This window comes from Carcharhinus amblyrhynchos, chromosome 3, assembly GCF_965287045.1.
Source record: "Carcharhinus amblyrhynchos chromosome 3, sCarAmb.v2.hapA, whole genome shotgun sequence".
Taxonomy (NCBI): domain Eukaryota; kingdom Metazoa; phylum Chordata; class Chondrichthyes; order Carcharhiniformes; family Carcharhinidae; genus Carcharhinus; species Carcharhinus amblyrhynchos.
This window is the reverse complement of record NC_137326.1, coordinates 125,046,942-125,067,291: the sequence shown is the minus strand read 5'-3', so window position 1 is coordinate 125,067,291 and position 20,350 is coordinate 125,046,942. Positions and strand designations below refer to the sequence as shown.

The window sequence follows — 20,350 nt, the reverse complement described above, 5'->3', positions numbered from 1 at the left end:
TGTGCAGTTTTCCTCAATAATTTGTTTCTTTATGAAAATTCTGTTTCTGTCGTAGATCGACCAACTTCTGGTTCACCAGCAGGTGGAGCTGTTGGAAGGTAAGTTGCTGTTGGGGGCTGGGTGTGAAGTCAGCTTGGGGACAAGAGTGAATCTGCTTTGTATTCTGCCTTATTTTCCTGTCATTTTGCCAAGCTCCAGCTGATCTTACTGAGCAGATCAGGCACCGCTACAACCTCAAGTCGTGATCTGTCTGTTAGGATCACAATACTGTCCCACACGTTGGCTTGCAGTAAACCACGTTCCCCTCCAAGCCACTCACCGTCCTGACTTGGAAATATATTGCTATTCCTTCGCAGTCACTTACGTCAAAATCCTGGAATTTCCATTCTGATGGCATTGCGGGTCAACCCACAACATGTGGACTGCAATGGTTTGAGACTTTGATTTGGTTTGATTTATTTTTGTCACATGTATTAATATGTAGTGAAAAGTATTGTTTCTTGCGCGCTATGCAGACAAAGCATACTGTTCATAGAGAAGGAAAAATGAGACTGCAGAATGTAGTGTTACAGTCATAGCTAGGGTGTAGTGGAAGATCAACGTAATGCAAGGTAAGTCCATTCAGAAGTCTGATGGCAGCAGGGAAGAAGCTGTTCTTGAATCAGTTGGTATGTGACTTCGGACTTTTATATCTTTTTCCCAGCGAAAGAAGGTGGAAGAAAGAATGTAGGGGGTGTGTGGGGTCCTTAGTTATTGCTGGCTGGTGAGAGGTTAGATAGTGTCAATGGATGGGAGGCTGGTTTGCATAATGGATTAGGCTACATTCATGAACTTTTGTCATTTCTTGCGGTCTTGGGCAGAGCAGGAGCCATACCAAGCTGTGATACAACCAGAAAGGATGCTTTCTAAGAAGGCAGATCACCATCACTTCTCAAAGGCAACTAGGGGTGGACAATAAACGCTGGCCAGCCAGCGATGCCATGTCGCACAAATGAATAAAAATAATAAAAAGTACATTTATAAACTACATTTTTAAAACGCATTTGCACTAATCAATAAAGCTCAATGTCCAGTTATTTTCCCCTCTACCTGTGACATGTGTTGCTGTGAAAGTAGATTTCTATGTGCTGCAGCGTCCAATCGAGATCTTACACACAGTGGAACTGTGAATGGGCAAGAGGTAACTTGTAATTCTAATATGTGGGGGAAAGCTTCCAACAGCAGGCAGAGTTTGTATTTCCAATATGTGGGGCAGTGCTTCAATTTCTCATTTTCGGACAGGGATTATCGTTCACATGTGTGAGGCAGAATTCATTGTCCAAACTTGGAGTAGCAGGAAATAATCTCACTAACCGCTGACCTTCGAAAAGGGATTCAGGCCAACCTGCGTCGGGAGTTTGTAACTCTTGGCTGCTCCCATGAGTGCCTGGGTATTGCTATTCCCTTCAGGTGATGTAATAGCTGTCCATACATTGACTGGAATTGGAGCAGGTGAGAGGTGGAACATGGAAAAATCCTTTGACCGTGGCCAGGATTTTATGGTTTTGGGATGAGCGAGGCTGTAAAATCCCACCCTTTGTGTTTTTTATTTCACCATTGGGAATATTTATTCCACTTCCTTCACACTGATCCTGCCTCTAAACTGTGGACAGCAGTTTTAACAGACGGTTGTTTATTAGTGTCACAAGTAGGCTTACATTAACACTGCAATGAAGTTACTGTGAAAATCGGCACACTCCTGTTCGGGTACACTGAGGGAGAATTTAGCATGGCCAATGCATCTCACCAGCACGTCTTTCAGACTGTGGGGGGAAACTGGAGCACCTGGAGGAAGCCCACTCAGATAAGGGGAGAATATGCAAACTCCACACAGGTAGCAGGTCCCTGGTGCTGTGAGATAGCAGTGCTAACCACTGTACCATTGCTTGAGGTTGTGCGGCTGATAAAGGGGCTCCAATTAAGCTGTAATAGAAAAGTAGGCGTTTCCAGCACTAGGTGATTGACTGCATCAGTTCTTTTTGAGGGCTCTCGTAAATGAATCCAGTTGACCCTCTATCTCTATCTCTCCATTAATGCCTCCCTGTATTTCCAGTCTTAACCTATTTATCCCTTCCATTGTCTCTGACCCAGCAATTCCCTGCAGCAAAGTATTTCATGCTTCAACAAATCCCTGCATCAAAAAATCTTGTGTAATTTTACCTTAAAGTCAAATTGTTAACCTCATGTCATTGCCTCTGTAACCAGTGGAACAGATCCTTCCCTACCCACTGCATAAAAACCCTTACCGCGATTGCAAATCTGCCCTTAGCTCCATTTCCTCCTGCAGTGGAAATGGTTACTGTACCTCAGATTGGATTCTCCGACCTTGCCCGCAGCTGGAATTCTCCGACCTTCCACGCAGCTGGGATTCTCCAGTCCCGCTGCAGTGAATGGAGATTTAGCTAAGCGCCAAATTCTCCATTCCCACTGTCAGTGGCGGCAGGGCGTGAACGGTTGGAGAATTTCGGTCCTCATGTCTCACTTCATAAAGTTAAAGTTGATTTAGTAATCACAAGTAAGGTTTACATTAACACTGCAGTGAAGTTACTGTGAAATTCCATTAGGCGCCACACTCTGGTGCCTGTTCGGGTCAGTGCACCGAACCAGCAAGACTTTCAGATTGTGGGAGGAAACTGGAGCAACTGGAGGAAACCCACGTGGACACGGGGAGAATGTGCAGACTCCACACAGACAATGACCCAGGCCAGGGATTGAACCCAGGTCCCTGGCGCTGTGTGGTAGCAGTGCTAATCATTGTGCCACCGTGCCGCCCCATAACTGGAATCATCCAAATACCAGAGTCATCCAAATGATCTCTTTTCCTCCACCTTTCAACATCATGCTAAAATCTACAGGCTTTTGAAACGGTGTCACCTAAGCAAAGCTCAGCACTGCTGCCTCCCAGGGACCTGGGTTCAATTCCTAGATTGGGTCGTTGCCTGTGTGGAGTCTGCACATTCTCCCTGCGTCTGCGTGGGTTTTCTCCGGGTGCTCCGCTTTCCTCCCACACTCCAAGGATGTGTGGGTTAGGTGGGTAGGCCATGCTGAATTGCCCCTTAGTGACAGGGGGACTAGCAGGGTAAATGCATGGAGTTATGGGGATAGGGCCGAGGTGGGATTGTGGTCAGTGGGCCGAATGGTCTCCTTCTGCACTGTCGGATTCTCTGATGACTTGAATCACCTTGCCCCTTTGCTGGCTTTGTCTGGGTTGTGTTTCTCCCTAACTTCCTCAATTTCAGATCTTTAGTTTGGTGTGTTTTGAAGGCAGTGCACTTTGCTCTAATTCACCAATGTTTTTATCACTCTGTTGACTTCAGTCTTAACTGGATTTGAGACCAATAACAAATATCAAATCAAGAACAGTCTCGGGCAGCTGATCTACTTTGCCGCTGAAGAAAATGACTTTTGTAACCGGAATTGCTGTGGGAACATGCGGTCCTTTGACATGAAGATTATTGACAACTTGGGACAAGAAGTGATGAGTTTGTACCGGCCCCTGAAGTGTACTGGCTGCTGCTGTCCGTGCTGTTTGCAGGAGGTCAGCGAACTTTTTTTTCACCTGTGGTGGTTTGATAACACTATTAAATATTTTTAACCCAGTTCATTTCACATGCCATCACTCAAAAGATTGTGAAAAAAATTGTAAGTGCCACACGAGTGAGAAAACAGAAAAGAATTGTGCTGGTTTTTTTGGGTGAACCGTATCTTATGACTCTTGTTGCAAAAAAAGTGCTAGGATACGATTCTTGCCAACAGGTGTGTGGAGCAAGAGCTCGCCGGGAAGCCGGCTACTGAGCTCTTGGGGCGCCATGGTGCAGGTGCCTGGTCTCCCAGCATACTGGGCGATCTCCTGCTGCTACCGCTCCCTACTCGCCCACGGATATCAAACCCACCCCCCCCCACCCCCTCACCGATCTGCAGAGTTCCATTCCTCCTTCCCATCCCGATCATCAGCCTGGCAGAGTTCCCTCCCTCTCACCCCCATTGCTACTCCTGCAGAGTTCCCTCCCTCTCAGCCCTGTCGCTATCCCTGGAGATTTCCCTCTCTCCTCCCCTCCCTCCCCACCCCTGCTGAACTCCCTTCTGTCCCCTCTCTGTCGTAGCTTCACCCCACAGGCTCCACCCCCTTGGCATTGCTCTGGCCCATTTATGGTGTCCAGTGGGCAGTGCCAGAGTGCACGGTGGGCACTGCCAGGTTGCCAGGTAGGCACTGATTCGTGCACACTGTCTGGCCCTGCCCCGAACACCAGGAATTCCTTGAATTCCAATCCCCGCAGTGAGGCCAACAGGTCTGGTCTCCGCTGATAGAATCTTGAGTGGCAGTGTTGTGGAGATAAGTGAGTCCAGACAATAGCACCCACAACTCATTAATGACATCTAAATTAATGTTTAAGGACACAAGGTGATTTAGCCAGCAAAACAGGGCCAGCACAATTGGGGGAAGCAAAAAAAAGGTGCATTTCTCTGGCTCTGTGCATGTGCGTCTCTCTCCCCCTCTCTTTCTCTCTATGTCTCTCTCTATCCCTTGCTCTCGCTCTATCTCTTTGTGTTTTTCTCTGCCTCTGTGTGTTTCTCTGGTTATGTGTGGCCCTCTCTCTATGCGTCTCTCATTGTCTTGCTCTCTTTCTCTGTCTCGCTCTATCTCTCCCTGTTTCTCGGTCTCACTCTCTTTCAGTGTCTCTCTCTGTCCTCTTTCTCTCACTCTCTCACTTTCTCTCTCCCCCTCTCTCCTTTTCCCTGGTCCATCGGTTAATAGAAGGTGATGCCACTTGGTCTTGAAACAAGTTGTCCCAGGTTTATTTATCGATCTTCCTTCCCCAGCCTACGTTGGCTTTGATGAGTGAATTCCTCTGAAGATGCTTGTTTACAACACTGAGGGTTATATCTTTCCTGATCTACGTTTCCTCCACAGTTGGAAGTAATGGCACCACCTGGTCAGCCAATCGGATACGTCATCGAAACATGGGACTTTTGTCTGCCAAAATTCGTCATTCAAAACGAGAAGAAGGAGCCTGTTTTGAAGATTATTGGCCCTTGCTGTGTCTGCAACTGTTGCAGCGATATTGAGATCAAGGTGCTTTAGTTTTAAACACAATGCGTTCTTCAGCTCTCCGATCTGTATGAAAGTTATAGTCAGTTTTGCGGGTACGCAGGTAGCCCACCTGGCCCACAGGGAAACCTTTCAACTTATTTTTCTGAAGTACTTTTCAAATGAATTCCTCCTGTTGCAATCTATTTGTGAGTCAGGGTTTTAGCAAATGAATCTGGGTAAATGGAAAGGGGATAGACGGGGTGGATAGTCAGAGGCTTTTTCCCAGAGTAGAATTGTCTTAGAGACATAGGGGTTTACAGCATGAAAACAGGCCTTTAAGCCCAATTTGTGCATGCTGCCATTTTTTTTAACCACTAAGCTAGTCCTAATTGCCCACATTTGGCCCATATCTCTCTATACTCATCTTACCTATGAAAAAGACAAAATTGTACCCGCCTCCACTACTTCCTCTGGCAGCTTGTTCCAGACGCTCACCACCCTCTATGTGAAAATATTGCCCCTCTGGACCCTTTTGAATCTCCCCCTCTCACCATAAACCTATGCCCTCTAATTATAGACTCCCCTGCCTTTGGGAAAAGATATTGACTATCTAGCACATCTATGCCCCTCATTATTTTATAGGCCTCTATAAGATCACCCCTTAACCTTCTAAGCTCCAGAGAAAAAAATCCACGTCCGTCCAGCCTCTCCTTATAACTTAAACCATCAAGTCCCGGTAGCATCCTAGTAAACCTTTTCTGCACCCTTTCTAGTTTAATAATATACTTTCTATAATAGGTTGGCCAGGGCTGTTCCCAGTCAATTACAAGGTTCAAGTGAGAGGGGGAAAGTTTAAGGGAGGTATGCAGGGAAAGTTTTTCACGCAGAGAGTGGTGGGTGCCTGGAATGCGCTGCCAGAGGAGGTGGTGGAAGCATACACATTAGCAACATTTAAGAGACATCTGGATGGGTACATGAATAGGGAGGGAATAGAGAGACTGAGTAAGGGCAGAAGGTATTTACTTTAGACAGGCATTATGAACAGCACGGACTGTGCTGTACATTCCTTATTCTTTGTTCACTGAGAGTGCACTTCAGTGACCATGATCATGAGTTAAATTATCTTGTCCTGTCAGCCGTGGGCAGCTTGGTGGGCTGAATGGGCAACTTGACATGAGGCTGTGAATCAGTTCCCCAGTGGTGGCCGGCTGAATGAATTTTTCCTCATTCATTCATGAGACATGGATGTCGCTGGCTGGTCCTTGAAACTGAGTGGCTTGCTAGGCCATTTCAGAGGGCAGTTGAGAATCAACCACATTGCTGTGGTTCTGGAGTCACAGGGCAGACAAGGTAAGGATGGCAGATTTCCTTACCTAAAGGACAATAGTGAACCAAATGGGTTTTAGGAATAAAGTTCTCAGGGATATAAAAATGGGTTAAAGCTGGGTGAAGCTCACTGGTGAATAATATCAGGAAGGTCTTTTGCATGCATTAGCAAGACATGTATGTTCATTAAAAGACCCCCCCAGCCAGAAATAATCTCCCACAGCAACGTATGTTTCCATCCAGCAAGAGAGTAGAGTTCACTTTTATGTTTACACATAATGGTGTGTACATAGTGAGGTACATTTCTTCCATGATTAATGATGAGTTGCCACTGCAGTGTTCTCAATGGGAACCGTCTGTAAGTGCCAACCTCGTCTTGAGACCAAGACAGTGCCAGTATGAGTTGCATGGAGGATGACCAAGGAAGGGAGGAAGCGTTAGTGGGGAAGGGTGGCGCAGTGGGTGGGCACAGGTGAAGGGATGATGCTTGCTGGTGGGTTCCATTAAATGTGGCACCTGCATCTATGAACCCTGATGGTTGCGATGGCAACTTCCTGCCTGATCCTGTCACATGGATTGACAAGCTGCTGATGGATGCATGTTTAATGGCCTAAATGTTACAAGACCGCATGCGGTCAGCCTCCCTGCCACAGAGCAGAAATTATTACCACTTCTCTGCCCACCACCGAACTTAGACTCCAAGATGAAAGACTCTGACCCCTTCAGCTTAGTTTGAATTCCAATAGTTAAAAGATCAGCCATGATCTTATCGAGTAGCAGAGCAACGCCGAGTGTTACTTGGCCTACTGCTGCCAAGTATGAGGCTGTATGGCCAACTCCTGCTCCTATTTCTTCCTTCTTATTTAGGACGTGGGAAATCTTGAGGTAATGCCCCTGTAAGGGGTTGGTATCGTGCCAGATAACAACTCCAGTAGATTCACCTATAACATTTCTTATCTTGTTACAGGTGACCAATCTTGATGAGACTGAAACAGTTGGGACAATCACAAAGCAATGGACTGGACTCGTGAGAGAAACGTTCACCGATGCGGATAACTTTGGGATCCAGTTCCCCATGGATCTAGATGTTAAGATGAAAGCCGTTATGTTAGGTGCCTGCTTTCTAATTGTAAGTATTAATCAGTGCAGCCTGCTGCCTTGGAAACAATTGTATTTGATCTATCCCATACCCGTCAGGTCTGTCACTGTCCCTGGCAACTGTCCAAAACTGAACCAGACAGTTCTCAACCTTGTGTCGCATTTGACCCAGTGACTTTTAACCATATATCCATACAGTGTTCAATTCTGGTCACCACACCACCAGAAGGACGTGGAGGTTTTGTAGAGGAGACAGAAAAGAGTTACCAGGATGTTGCCTGGTGTGGAGGGCATTAGTTACGAGGACAGGTTGGAGAAACTTGGTTTGTTCTCACTGGAACGACGGAGGTTGAGGGGCAACCTGATAGAAGTCTACCGGATTATGAGGGGCATGGACAGAATGGATAGTCAGAAGCTTAGTTCCAGGGTGGAAGAGTCAATCACCTGGGGGCATTTGTTTAAGTGGTGAGGGACAAGGTTTAAAGGAGATGTACGAGGCAAGTTTTTTACACAGAGTGGTGTGTGCCTGGAACTCGCTGTCGGGGGAGGTAGTGGAAGCAGATACAGTAGTGACTTTTGAGGGAAGTCTTGACAAAAGTAGGGGGATATGGTCCCTGAAGGATAGGGGGTTTCCATTCAGTCAGGCAGCATGACCAGTGCAGGCTTGGAGGTCCTATGCTGTTCCTATGCTGTAATGTTCTTTGTTCATGATTTACACTCTCTTTTCCTGCACCTAGTGATGCACTAAGACAGACTCTTGCCTACCTCTGTTGCTAGTCTTTCCTGGGCCAGGACATTAGTCTGTCACCAAAGGTTTATAGTTTGAGGGATGTCACTCCACAGCAAGCATAAGTGTCTTTCCCACTCTTACTGCCAGCCATTGGCAGGTAAAGTTCAATGCAGAGAAGTGTGAGGTGATGTATTTTGGTAGGAAACACAAGGAGAAACAGTATAAAATTAAGAATAAAATTCTTCAGGAGGTGCAGGAGCAGAGGGTCCTGGGTTTATATCTGCATTGATCATTAAAGGTAACAAGACAGGTAGAGAGAACAGTTAATAAAGTGTATAGTATTCTGGACTTTATTAGTAAGCATAGAGTACAACAGCAAGGAGGTTATTTTGAACTTATACAGGACTAGGTCTCAGCTGGAGTGTTGTATGCAGTTGTGGGCTCCACACTACAGGGAGGATGTGATTTAATATTGAAGAGAGTGCAGAAGAGGTTTACAAGGAGGTTTCCAGGACTGAGAAACTTCAGCTATGAAGAGAGATTGGAGAAGTTGGGACTGTTCTCCTTGCAGAGGAGAAGGCTAGGAGAAGATTTGATAGAGATGTTCAGAATCATGTGGGGGCTGGACAGAGCAGATGAGGACAAATTGTTCACTTTCATAATAAGATCAAGAATGAGAAGGCGCAGATATATATGATTGGTAAAAGAAGTAAATTTAATGTGAAAAAAACCTTCTTCATGCAGCGAATCTTTTGTGTCTGGAAGTGCGGTGGAGGCATTCCTTTGGCATTCGATAGAGCATGAGGTGGTTACTTGAATAGTAACAATGTGCAAGGGAACAGGGAAACATCTGGAGAATGGTATTAAGTCAGCATGCTCATTTTAAGAGAGTCGATGCAGATATGATGGCCAGAATTCTACCTCCTCTCTCGCCACACAATCGGGGCGGGCAAGTATCTGATAACGGAAATGTTGGTTGACTTCGGACAGGAATTTCCGGTCACGCCCAAGCAAGGCTGTAAAATCCTGCCCGATGGGCCTAATGGCCTGTGATTCTATGATCGGTCGAGGTATTGCCAAAAGGAATGAACTAGAGGATGGCTGTTCCCAAACTTCTGGTCAGTTGAAAGAGGTGCAATGAGTGGACGTGTTCTTTCTGTCTGCAAAGGATAGGGCTCCGTATGTGAATATTTGTAGATTCTAGCGCACTGCAAGCTCGACTGATAATCTTAAATTGGATGTCAGTATAATTTTTAGTGCAATCAGGATTGCTTAGCAAGTCTATTTATTCGTGTCACAAGGAGGCTTACATTAACACTGCAGTGAAATTACTATGAAAATCCACTAGTCACTTCACTCCAGGGCCTGTTTGGGTACACTGAGGGAGAATTTAGCGTGGCCTATGCGCCCAACACGTCTTTCTGACTATAGGAGGAAACTGAAGTACCCGCAGGAAACCCACACAGATACAGGGGGAATGTGCAGACTCGGCATAGACAGTGACCCAAGCCAGGAATTGAACCTGGGTCCCTGGCATTGCAAGGCAGCAGTGCTAACCACTGCACCACCATGCCAGCCAACCATAGGGTCACATCTAATGTTGCACACTATGTTTTGAATTTTGCAAACATAGGCTGTTTGATTAGCTCAGTTGGTTGAAGCGTGAGATTGTTGGGGGGGGGGGGGGGGTGCGGTGGGGGGTATATCCCTGTCCCACCCATCACAGGAAATGTAGCGGGGTGGGGTGCAGATCATGCAAAGGTCTGTTGACCTCAGGCAGGATTTTCCGGTTTTGGGGCGAACAAGGCCAAGAGATCCTGCCCATAATCTCAGGATTGTGGATTCAGGCCCCGGTTGGGTGCCATTGTATTTGGAGCCCCTTGTTACTGTCGTGGTTAGTATCCCTGCCTGTCATGCAGGAAACTAGAGTTCAGTTCCCCAATGAGGAACTCAGGGATCTACAGGCAGCATGGTGGCACAGTGGTTAGGACTGCTGCCTCACAGAGCTGGGAACCTAGGCTCGATCCCAACCTTGGGTGACTGTCAGTGTGGAGTTTGCATGTTCTCCCCATGAAAGCATGGGTTTCCTCCGAGTGCTCCAGTTTCCTCCCACAGTGAAAAGATGCGCAGGTTAGGTATATTGGCCTTGCTAAATTCTCCCTCAGTTTGCCCAAACAGGCACTGGAGTGCAACAACTAGGGGATTTTCCCAGTAGCTTCATTGCAATGTGGCTGTAAGCTGACTTGTGACTAAAAAATGAACTTTAACTTTAGAGAGGAAAATGTCAAAAAGAGTCATTCTAATATTCAATGCATTTCCCTTGTATAAAGATATGCAGGCTGAAATAAAAAAAAGACCATTTTGTGGAAGTAATTTGTTCCGTCACTTGGATCGAGTCTCAGCCTGCCTCTAATTAGTATAATTCTGTAGAATTTTAATGTGACTAACTACACGCATCATTAAAAAATGACACTGTGAGTGGACTGGAAACAGGGAGAGCGGACTGTCTTTCAGAGATTCTGTTGTGATTAAAACCGCTGTCAGGCTAAATCAATCTCTTGGATTGTTTCATTACGATCTTGTTAATTTAATGGAAGACAGGTTTTTTATAACCACAGCATGAATGTCGATGCTTTGCTCGAGTGCCAGGACTATCTGTGCCATTCCTCAAAGCCAGTGCTGCTGAGGATTCTTTATTTTACACATCATTTCAGCTTGGGACTTTGGTTCAGTCTGCGCATTAGTGTATGTGAAAGCTAAATTCTTACAACGGATGTCATGCCTCAGAATGTCACCTCCTTTTCCTCATCTTTACTAGTTGAACGCAGTCTAATTTCACAAAGTTGTTGCTCACTTTTTAAAAAAATCTTTTATTTTTGTTTTTATGTTATCACTGTCATTACTGGTGCAATCAAACAGGACTTGAGCGGGGTGGATGCCAGGGTACCAGGGGCTTGTCCTCTGGCAATGGGGCACCCTGTGCCCAGTCACATTGGAGTGTACACACGAGCACTGTGTGGATCTGTATCTGTGTGTGTTTGCTACGTAAAACATAAGAACATTTTCAATAAACATATCCAAAAAAAACCTTTAAACCACAACCAGAGCAACAATGAATCAATATAATAAACCCCAAATGTATATTTATCCTGTCGCTTTACAAAATAAAATCCTGTTCCATATTCACAAAATAGATTTCGCAGAATCCCTACAGTGCAGAAGGAAGCTATTCAGCCCACTGAGTCTGCCACGATTCTCTGACAGTATCTTAATCAGGCACTCTCCCCTGCCCTACCCCTGTAACCCTGCATATTCACCCTGCTAAGCCACCTAACCTACACATCTTGGGACACTAAGGGGCAACTTAGCATTGTCAATTCACCCAACCCGCACATCTTTGGACTATGGGAGGAAACTGGAGCACATGGAGAAAACCCACGCAAACAAGGGGAGAATGTGCGGACTCCGCACAGACAGTGACCTGAGGTCAGAATTGAACCTGGGTCCTGGCGGTGTGAGGCAGCAGTGCTAACCACAGTGCCACCACGCCACCCATGTTTATAATTTTGCTATGTTTCGGGAGCAGCATTCCCCAGATTGGCTTCTCTTCCTGTCGGAGGGTGTTGGTGAACATGGCCTTCCATTGCATTCTTCCTTTGGATTCTTCCATTGGCCGGCACAGTGACACAGTGGTTAGCATTGCTGCCTCCCAGCGCCAAGGACCCGGGTTCAATTCCTGGCTTGGATCACTGTCTGGGTGGAATTTGCACTTTCTCCCCGTGCCTGCGTGGGTTTCCTCCAGGTGCTCTGGTTTCCTCTGACAATCCAAAGAGGTGTCGGTTAGGTGCATTGGCCATGCTAAATTCTCTCTCAGCGTACCCGAGCAGGGCTGGAGTGTGGTGACTAGGGGATTTTCACAGTTGCAGTGTGAATGTAAGCCTACTTGTAACTAATAAATACATTTTTGGATTGGTGCTTGATGATATTTGGCAAAGCACTGCAGTGGTTGGCTGTTGCCATCTGCAGTGTGGCTGATTAGGGAACTCTGCCACTCTTTCCTGCCCCATTATCAGGCATTGTAGGAATGATCTGACCACATAAGCGCGCACACCTTCTGTCAATCCTGAAGTGGAACTTGAACCTGGAGCTTTTGGTCCAGAGGAAGGGGTACTATTATTCCACCACACAACCTTGGATCAGCAATAACACTTTCACCTCAGTAGTTACTGAATTCCCCTCCTGCTAAAACAACATGAGCACCAATAAGCTGTCACTCCAGAACTGTAGTGCAGCTCAGAGTAATTTGGCAGTCTTCATGCATAAATCAGAAAAAGCTAGCATGCGACTTTAGCAGGGAATAGAGAAAGCATGGAATGTTGGCCTTCAAAGGGAATGGAGTGTTAGAATGGGAAAGTCTAACTAAAACTATACAAGGCACTACAAGGAATTTGAATTCCATTTAAATAATCTGGAATTAGGAAGCAGCGCTCCGAAAGCTAGTGGCATTTGCTACCAAATAAACCTGTTGGACTTTAACCTGGTGTTGTGAGACTTCTTACTGTGTTTAGCCCAGTCCAACGCCAGCATCTCCACATCATGGCAGCAACACTGCCAGCAACATGCAGCCCTTCCAGCCAAAACGGATGCCTCCTTCCAGTTGACCACAGCTGAGTGGTTGGAGCTCCTACTTACCCTGGATAAACAGCTCTTCTGCCTTTTGTAGCTGCGGTGACTGTAGTGGATCCCAGTCAATCTGCATTATTTGCGTCTTCAAAACAACTTGTGCTCGTGCACGCATGCAAACGTGCAGTTGTTTATGTGGAAATCTGGTGCTGCGGAAACAAGAGCAGCTTCTATATATGTAGTGCTTTTCATGAGAAAACATCCCAAGTCATCTCCCAGGTGAGGTATCAGGCAAACATTGGTGCTAATCCAATTGAAACGAGGTTAGAACAGCTCGAGGAGGTAGATTTTAAGCACTAGAACTGGCTGACACGGTTTAAAGATAAGGAGATCCCCCCCGCCTCTTTAAGATGGAGGTTCGGAGACTCTTTTTTCTGGCAGAGGACTGTGAGTCTCTGCCTTCCCCAGAGAGCAGTGGAGGCAGGCACACTGAATATTTTTAAGGCACAAATAAATATATTCTTGGCAAATGAGAGAGTACATAAGAACATAAGAAATAGGAGCAGGAGTCGGCCATCTAGCCCTTCGAGCCTGCCCCGCCATTCAATAAGATCATGGCTGATCTGAAGTGGATCAGTTTCACTTTCCCGCTTTCTCCCCATAACCCTTAATTCCCTTGTCTACCAAAAACCTATCTACCCGTGTCTTAAATATATTTAGCGAGGTAGCCTCCACCACTTCAACGGGCAGAGAATTGCAGAGATTCACCACCCTTTGAGTGAAGAAGTTCCTCCTCAACTCCGTTCTAAACTCCCTCATCTTGAGGCTGTACCCTCTGGTCCTGCTGTCCTTTCTGAGCAGGAAGGATCTCTCTACCTCTACCCTATCCATCCCTTTCATTATCTTATACGTCTCTATAAGATCCCCCCTCATCCTTCTAAACTCCAACGAGTACAGTCTATTTAGTCTCTCTTCATAGTCTAACCCCCTCATCTCTGGTATCAGCCTAGTGAACCTCCTCTGCACTCCCTCCAAGGCCAAAATATCCTTGCGCAAGTGCGGCAACCAAAACTGCACACAGTACTCCAGCTGCGGCCTCACCAGTGCCCTGTACAGGGTCAAAGTACAGAGTCAAAGGTTATCGGGGACAGGCAGAATGTGGAGTTGAGGTCACAATTAGGTCAGCCACGTTCTTATTGAATGGCAGAGTAGGAGCTGAATGGCCTCTGCCTGCTTCTAATTCACATGTTCATAGCATCTTAAACCAGAAGAAGGAGGTAGCGAGACAGGGGAGGTGAAAGAGGTAATTCTGAAACTCAGATTCTAAGCAGCTATGGTAAAGCTTTCACCATCAAATCAGTGGAGAATGCACGGAGCACAGAGATCTCAGAGGGTTGTAAGATTGGGGGAGGTTGCAGAGATGGGGAAGGGGTGACACTATGGAGGGATTTGAAAACAATAGTGAGAGAATTTGAACTCTGTTGCTAGGTCAGGTGCAGGTGTAGGTCAGTGAGCGCTGGGGGGCCGGGGTGCAGAAGAGGTGACAGGGATAGGACTTAGCTCGAATTCAGAAACAGGCAGCAGAGTTTAGGAGGTAATCAGGTTTAGTGAGGGAGGGAGCTCAGGAAGCCAGGCCCACTGGAATAGTCAAATACGGAGGTCACAAAAACATGGACAAGGATTTCAGCAATGGAATAGGCTGAGAGAGAGGGGAAACTGGGTACTATTATAGAAACATAGAATCCCTACACTGCAGAAGGAGGCCATTTGGCCCATCAAGTCTGCGCCAACCATAATCCCACCCAGACCCTACCCCCATAACCCCACATATTTACCCCGCTAATGCCCCTGACACTAAGGGGCAATGTAGCATGGCCAATCAACCTAACTGGCACTTCTTTGGAGGAAACCAGAGCAAATGTGAAAACTCTACACAATCAGTGACCCAAGACCAGAAGTGAACCCAGGTTCCTGGCGCTGTGAAGCAACAGTGTTAATCAGTGTGCCACCATGCTGCCCAGGAAAATTGCTTTGTAATCTAGATAGGGTGCTCTCCACAAGGAGCTGAAACAGTTTAAATACAACACAGCAATGTGTGGTGTTGCCAGCAATTAAGTTATATTCGATTTACCATCAGAGGTTGCGCTGTAACTCAATGCTCTGCATAATGGTTCATTAACTTTGACCCCAAATAGGCCATCATCCAGTGAGTGGTTTAACTACTTCTCCTAACCGTTTTGAAATGTTTTCATAACAGTTATTTCATACTTTTCTGAAACTGTTGCAAGCCCACATGTGCTTCTTTGCAGGGGATCCTAATAATGATGTGTTCATGTTCCTGATTTCCTCGTCTTTTATATACTAAACCAACAGTCTATATAAAATATGCAGTCGTGCTTGTTCCGAAAACAAAAGTCTTTTTTTTTAATATTCGTTCATGGCATGTGGGCATCAATTTGTTGCCCATCCCTAATTGCCCTTGAACTGAGTATCTGACTCGGCCATCTCAGAGTGCAGTTGAGAGTCAACCACATTGCTGTGGCTCTGGAGTCACAATGTAGGCCACACCGGGTAAGGACGGCAGATTTCCTTCCCTAAAGGACATCAGTAAACCAGTTGGATTTTTCCTACAATCGACAATGGTTTCATGGTCATCAGTAGATTCTTAATTCCAGATTTTATAAAATCCAAATTCCACCATCTGTCATGGCGGGATTCAAACCTGGATCCCCAGAACATCAGCTGAGTTTCTGAATTAATAATCCAGTGATACCATCACTCGGCCATTGACTCCACTTTGAGGATCATCCATAGGCAAAACTTATGTAAGAAATGCCTAATAACTGCCTCCACATAGCCAACAGTGAATTGTAAATTGTGGCTAATCGCGTCTGCCAAGCAACCTATTCATTAAGTTAGGGGCAGGAAAGTAATAGTATTGGGGACCTCCTCTTTGGACACTCTGTGTGTAATGGTGGGCTCTGCCAGTGACAAGGGAAGACTTCTGCCTGCTCTTCATACAGACGCTCTCTCCTTACTGGCTCCAGCATAGCCTCCCCATAGCCTTGTGGCTCCCACGGCTGCCTCTGGACATGGCCTCCTGTACTCCCAGCAATGAACGCTGCTCCCACTGAAGATGCTGGGACTGAACAGATGCCAGCCATCCGATTGACCAATGCCTCTTGCAGGCAGGATCCACATCCGACAGGCCCCAAGGACACTGTTAGAAGGCAGGGAAAGTGCCCGTTTGGAATGTAATCAGGTTGGAGCTCCAGGAATTGCCTCGGCATAGTTACCACTGGCTATCCAATTGGCAGACATGCCCTCAGTCACGGCCATTAAATTCTGGTGGGGAGCTGGTTGGAAAATTCAGGCTAGTGAGTATGAACAGAACTCACAACCTTCTGATCACAAGGTGAGTGGGCTTCCAAAGGAGTCACGGTTGGTAGATAGCCCCCATCCTCCACAGCAGATCTTCTGAATACAGTGTTAGAAAAAAAGGCTAAGGCTTTTTTTTAATATATTTATTCATGGGACATGGGCATCACTAGCTGGTCAGCATTTATTGCCCATCCCTATTTGCCCAAGGGCACTTGAGAATCAACTACATTGCTGTGGCTTTGGACTCAATTGTAGGCCAGACTGGGTAAGGATGGAAGGTTTTCTTCCCTGAAAGACAATAGTGAACAAGTTAGGTTTTTCCAACAACCGACAATGGTTTCATAGTCATCATTAGACCTTTCATTCCAGGTATTCCTCATTGAATTTGAATTCCACCAGCTGCCACCGCGGGATTTGAACCTGGATCATCTGAACATTATCTGAGTTTCTGGATTGATAGTCTATCGATAATACCACTAGGCCATTCCCTTCATTTTTGATGAACTCAATTAAAGGGAGCTGGATAAATATGTGGTTAAGGAAAGAGTGAAGGTTATGAATAAGTGCAGCTATAAATCACATGCTTCAAGAAGCTATCTGCCCTCAGTTCTATTGCAAACATTGGAATGACATCTATGAAATGACAATAGTCAGGATTGAAGAATGTAGCCGTTTCTGTGAATTATATCCAGAGTTCTCATTCAATTTCTTTTGGTTAATGAGGAATGTCAAGGTCATAGTGGTGATTTATCACCTCATTCAGCAGATTAAGTAGCTGTGATGTACACCACAATGCAGATTAACCTGGACTTTTTGCAGCAGTGCTTCCACAATGATTTTGCTTCAGAATGCACAGCGATTCACATAAGATCCTGAGGGGGTCTAGACAGGGTGGAGGTGGAGAGGATGCTTCCTCTTGTGGGAGAATCTAATACATTGTGTAAAAATAAGGGGTCCCCCATTGAGGGCAGAGATGAGGAGAATTCTCTTTCTCTCAGAGAGCAGTGGAAGCAGAGTCTTTGAATGCTTTTAAGGCAGAGCTGGTTAGTTCCTTGTTTAACAAGGGAATGAAAAGTTATCAAGGGGTAGGCAGGGTTGAGGTTACAATCAGACTGACCATGATCTCACTGAGTGGTGGAGCAAGCTTGAATGGCGGCACGGTGGCACAATGGTTAGCCCTGCTGTCTCACAACACTGGCTTGGGACATATAAAATAGAATCTTACAATGCAGAAAGAGGCCATTCGGCCCACCTAGTCTGCACCGACCACAAACCCACCCAGGCCTTATCCCCATAACCCATGTATTTGATGAATGGGATGGAGAGGATAGAGGTGGAGAGACTCTTCCCGCTCAGAAAGGACAGTAGGACTAGGGGGCACAGCCTCAAGATAAAGTGGGGGGCGGTTTAGAACGGAGTTGAGGAAGAACTTCTTCACTCAAAGGGTGGTGAATCTCTGGAATTCTCTGCCCGTTGAAGTGGTGGAGGCTGCCTCGCTAAATATTTTTAAGACGCGGGTTGATGGGTTTTTGATAAGCGAGGGGATTAAGGGTTATGGGGAGAGGGCGGGAATGTGGAACTGAGCCACGACAGATCAGCCATGATCTTATTGAATGGCGGGGCAGGCTCGAAGGGCTAGGTGGCCTACTCCTGCTCCTATTTCTTATGTTCTTACCCTAGCTAGACTCCCTGGCACTAAGGGGCAATTTAACATGGCCAATCCACCAAAACCATACATCTTCAGACTGTGGGAGGAAACTGGAGCACCTGGAGGAAACCCACGCAGACACAGGGAGAATGTACTAACTTCACACAGACAGTGACTCAAGCCGGGAATGGAATCCAGGCCCCTGGAGCTGTGAGGCAGCAGTAATAGCCCCTGTGGAGAGTCAGTACATTTTCCCTATATCTGCGTGGGTTTCCTCTGGATGCTCTGGTTTCCTCCCACAATCCAAAAGACGTGCTGGTTCGGTACATTAGCCGTGCTAAATTCTCCCTCAGTGTACCCTAACAGGCACCAAAGTGTAACAACTCGGGGATTTTCACAGGAACTTCATTGCAGTGTTAATGTAAGCTTACTTATGACACTCATAAATAAACTTCAAGTGGCCTACCTCTGCTCCTAATTTGTCGGCTCGTATCGTATTCAAGTCAGTTACGTTTACTGAATTGTTTTTTCAGGATTATCTGTTCTTTGAGAAAAACAACTGAGCAAAGAACTGAAACTACCTCTGCTGTAAGTAGATGTGCCCTTCCTGCTTTGCCTTATTTACTGCACTTGAGCTTTCTCAATGCATGAACCCAGTATGAATATCTTTCTTTGTTACTTTATTTACAGAGATTGAACCAGATTGCGAAGGTCATCTGCACACTTTCACCTCCCCTAGAGATTATGCTCATACTGGACATGCTTTGTGGCTTTTAGAAATACCAACTTTTTTTTTTACAAAAGAGATCAAATCGTTATTGACTCGTGCGGCCGAGTTCTGATCCTACTGGACTTTCCCGTGGCTGTGACGTCTCCGACTGATGCCGAGAATGCCTCTAATTCTATGGAAACTGCTAATCTCTGGGGGATAAGATTTTAAGGGACAATTTTTTCTGCGCATGGGCCCAACCAATTTTTCTGCTCATTAATTTAAGTAGATTTAAGTTAACAAAGACGAGTAGTCTGCACCATGGGTTTACTGTCCTCTGCGCACGTTTATTCAGATGTGTGCACCTACCGGGCACTGTCCTGCCGCAGGAGTGAGTGGGCTAAAAACATGCCCTTGCATTCTTCCTGTGGCAGCGGGTGTATTAACAGGCGAACAAAGATCTGACACATGGCATCATTCTTGTTCTCAGCTCTTCCAGACAAAAGACAGAGACATCACCAAAATACCACTCATCAGACCAATCTGTTAGGGTTAGGGTTATGATATATATTTTCTAATAGCGCTTTTCATTTTGGAATACTGTATATTTTCAAATAATAATATATAATGCAAGCACAGTTCACAATCGGGGCAAAACTTTTCATGCCAGCGGGATCTTCCGGTCACACTGTTGGGGGTTGGGAGGGGAGGGGGTGTTGGGGGAGTCCCGCCCCAGAACGACAGAATTGATTTTATTAACATCAACCTTTTGTTGAATCCAAAATGCTTTAATAGTGTATTTTAATAGTACACAGTTAACTGTGTATGATAATAACTTTATCCACAAACTTTATTCCGCCATTGGCGAGAGATGTTTATAAATTGATGAATATGGTAGTTTTTATGTTTTTATTATGGCCATTATATTTCCAGAGAAAAATCAGTAGCCCTGCCTGGGTTCTTCATTCAGTCACAATGCAGAGCGGAGGATGGCCTTTATATTTTTGCAATTATTAACATGGTCAATTTCCAGTTCCACGTCCAAAGGATTTGCATTTAATTTGGTTTCTCCACACATCCAGCCTAAGCTGAAACCACAAATGCCAACCAATTTTTATTTCACATGTTTGACAGAAGCTCCAAAGTCCATGCTGCAATGTAGCATTGATGGGGTGAGATCTACTCCACACAATAGGCCTAATGATAGCGAGAAACCTGCACAAAGCTGGACAGACAGGAGAAGAAAGTCAGTTGGGAAGCCCGTCCATTGGCATCCGCCATTTATTGTCATTCCCAAGATTTCTCCGTGGGAGCAATCACAGACTTGTTACAGCACGGAAGGAGGCCATTTGGTCCAAGGTGTCTGCACTGGCTCTCTGTACAAACAAATAACCCTGTGTCGCTCCTCCCACCCCACCCCTTGTTTCCGTAGCCCTGCCCATTTTCCCTTTTCAAACAACATTTCCATTCCCTTGCCCCTATTGAACCTGCCTCCACCACACCCTAAGGCAGTGCTTCCCACATTCCAGTCACTCATTGCTTGTTAGAAGTTTTCCTCGTGCCTCCATTGCTTCTTTTGCCAAATACTTTAATTCCCTGTCCACTTTTTTTCTTGATGTGGCCACCAAGGGGAACATTTGGTTCCCTATCTTTCTGACCAGATCCCTCATGAATTTGAATACCTACGTCAAAATTCTCTCAGCTGTCTCCTCTTCAAGGGAAACAGCTCCAATTTCTCCAATCTTTCTACATAAGCGTAGTTCC

The 20,350-nt window shown here is 45.9% G+C and overlaps 1 protein-coding gene across 2 annotated transcripts in view; it reads left to right on the top strand.

Moving 5' to 3' along the window:
- The window catches only part of LOC145341107 (phospholipid scramblase 2-like), an 85,182-nt gene extending 66,509 nt beyond the window's left edge, over nt 1-18,673 (top strand). For both annotated transcript variants that reach the window (XM_080185966.1, XM_080185967.1), the window contains exons 4-9: nt 56-98; nt 3,357-3,577; nt 4,952-5,113; nt 7,365-7,526; nt 18,411-18,465; nt 18,568-18,673. In XM_080185966.1, the coding sequence (XP_080042092.1) occupies nt 56-98; nt 3,357-3,577; nt 4,952-5,113; nt 7,365-7,526; nt 18,411-18,440 (618 nt within the window). In that variant the 3' untranslated portion in view covers nt 18,441-18,465; nt 18,568-18,673. The remainder of the gene's footprint in view (nt 1-55; nt 99-3,356; nt 3,578-4,951; nt 5,114-7,364; nt 7,527-18,410; nt 18,466-18,567) is intronic.
- Nucleotides 18,674-20,350: the final 1,677 nt, after the last annotated feature.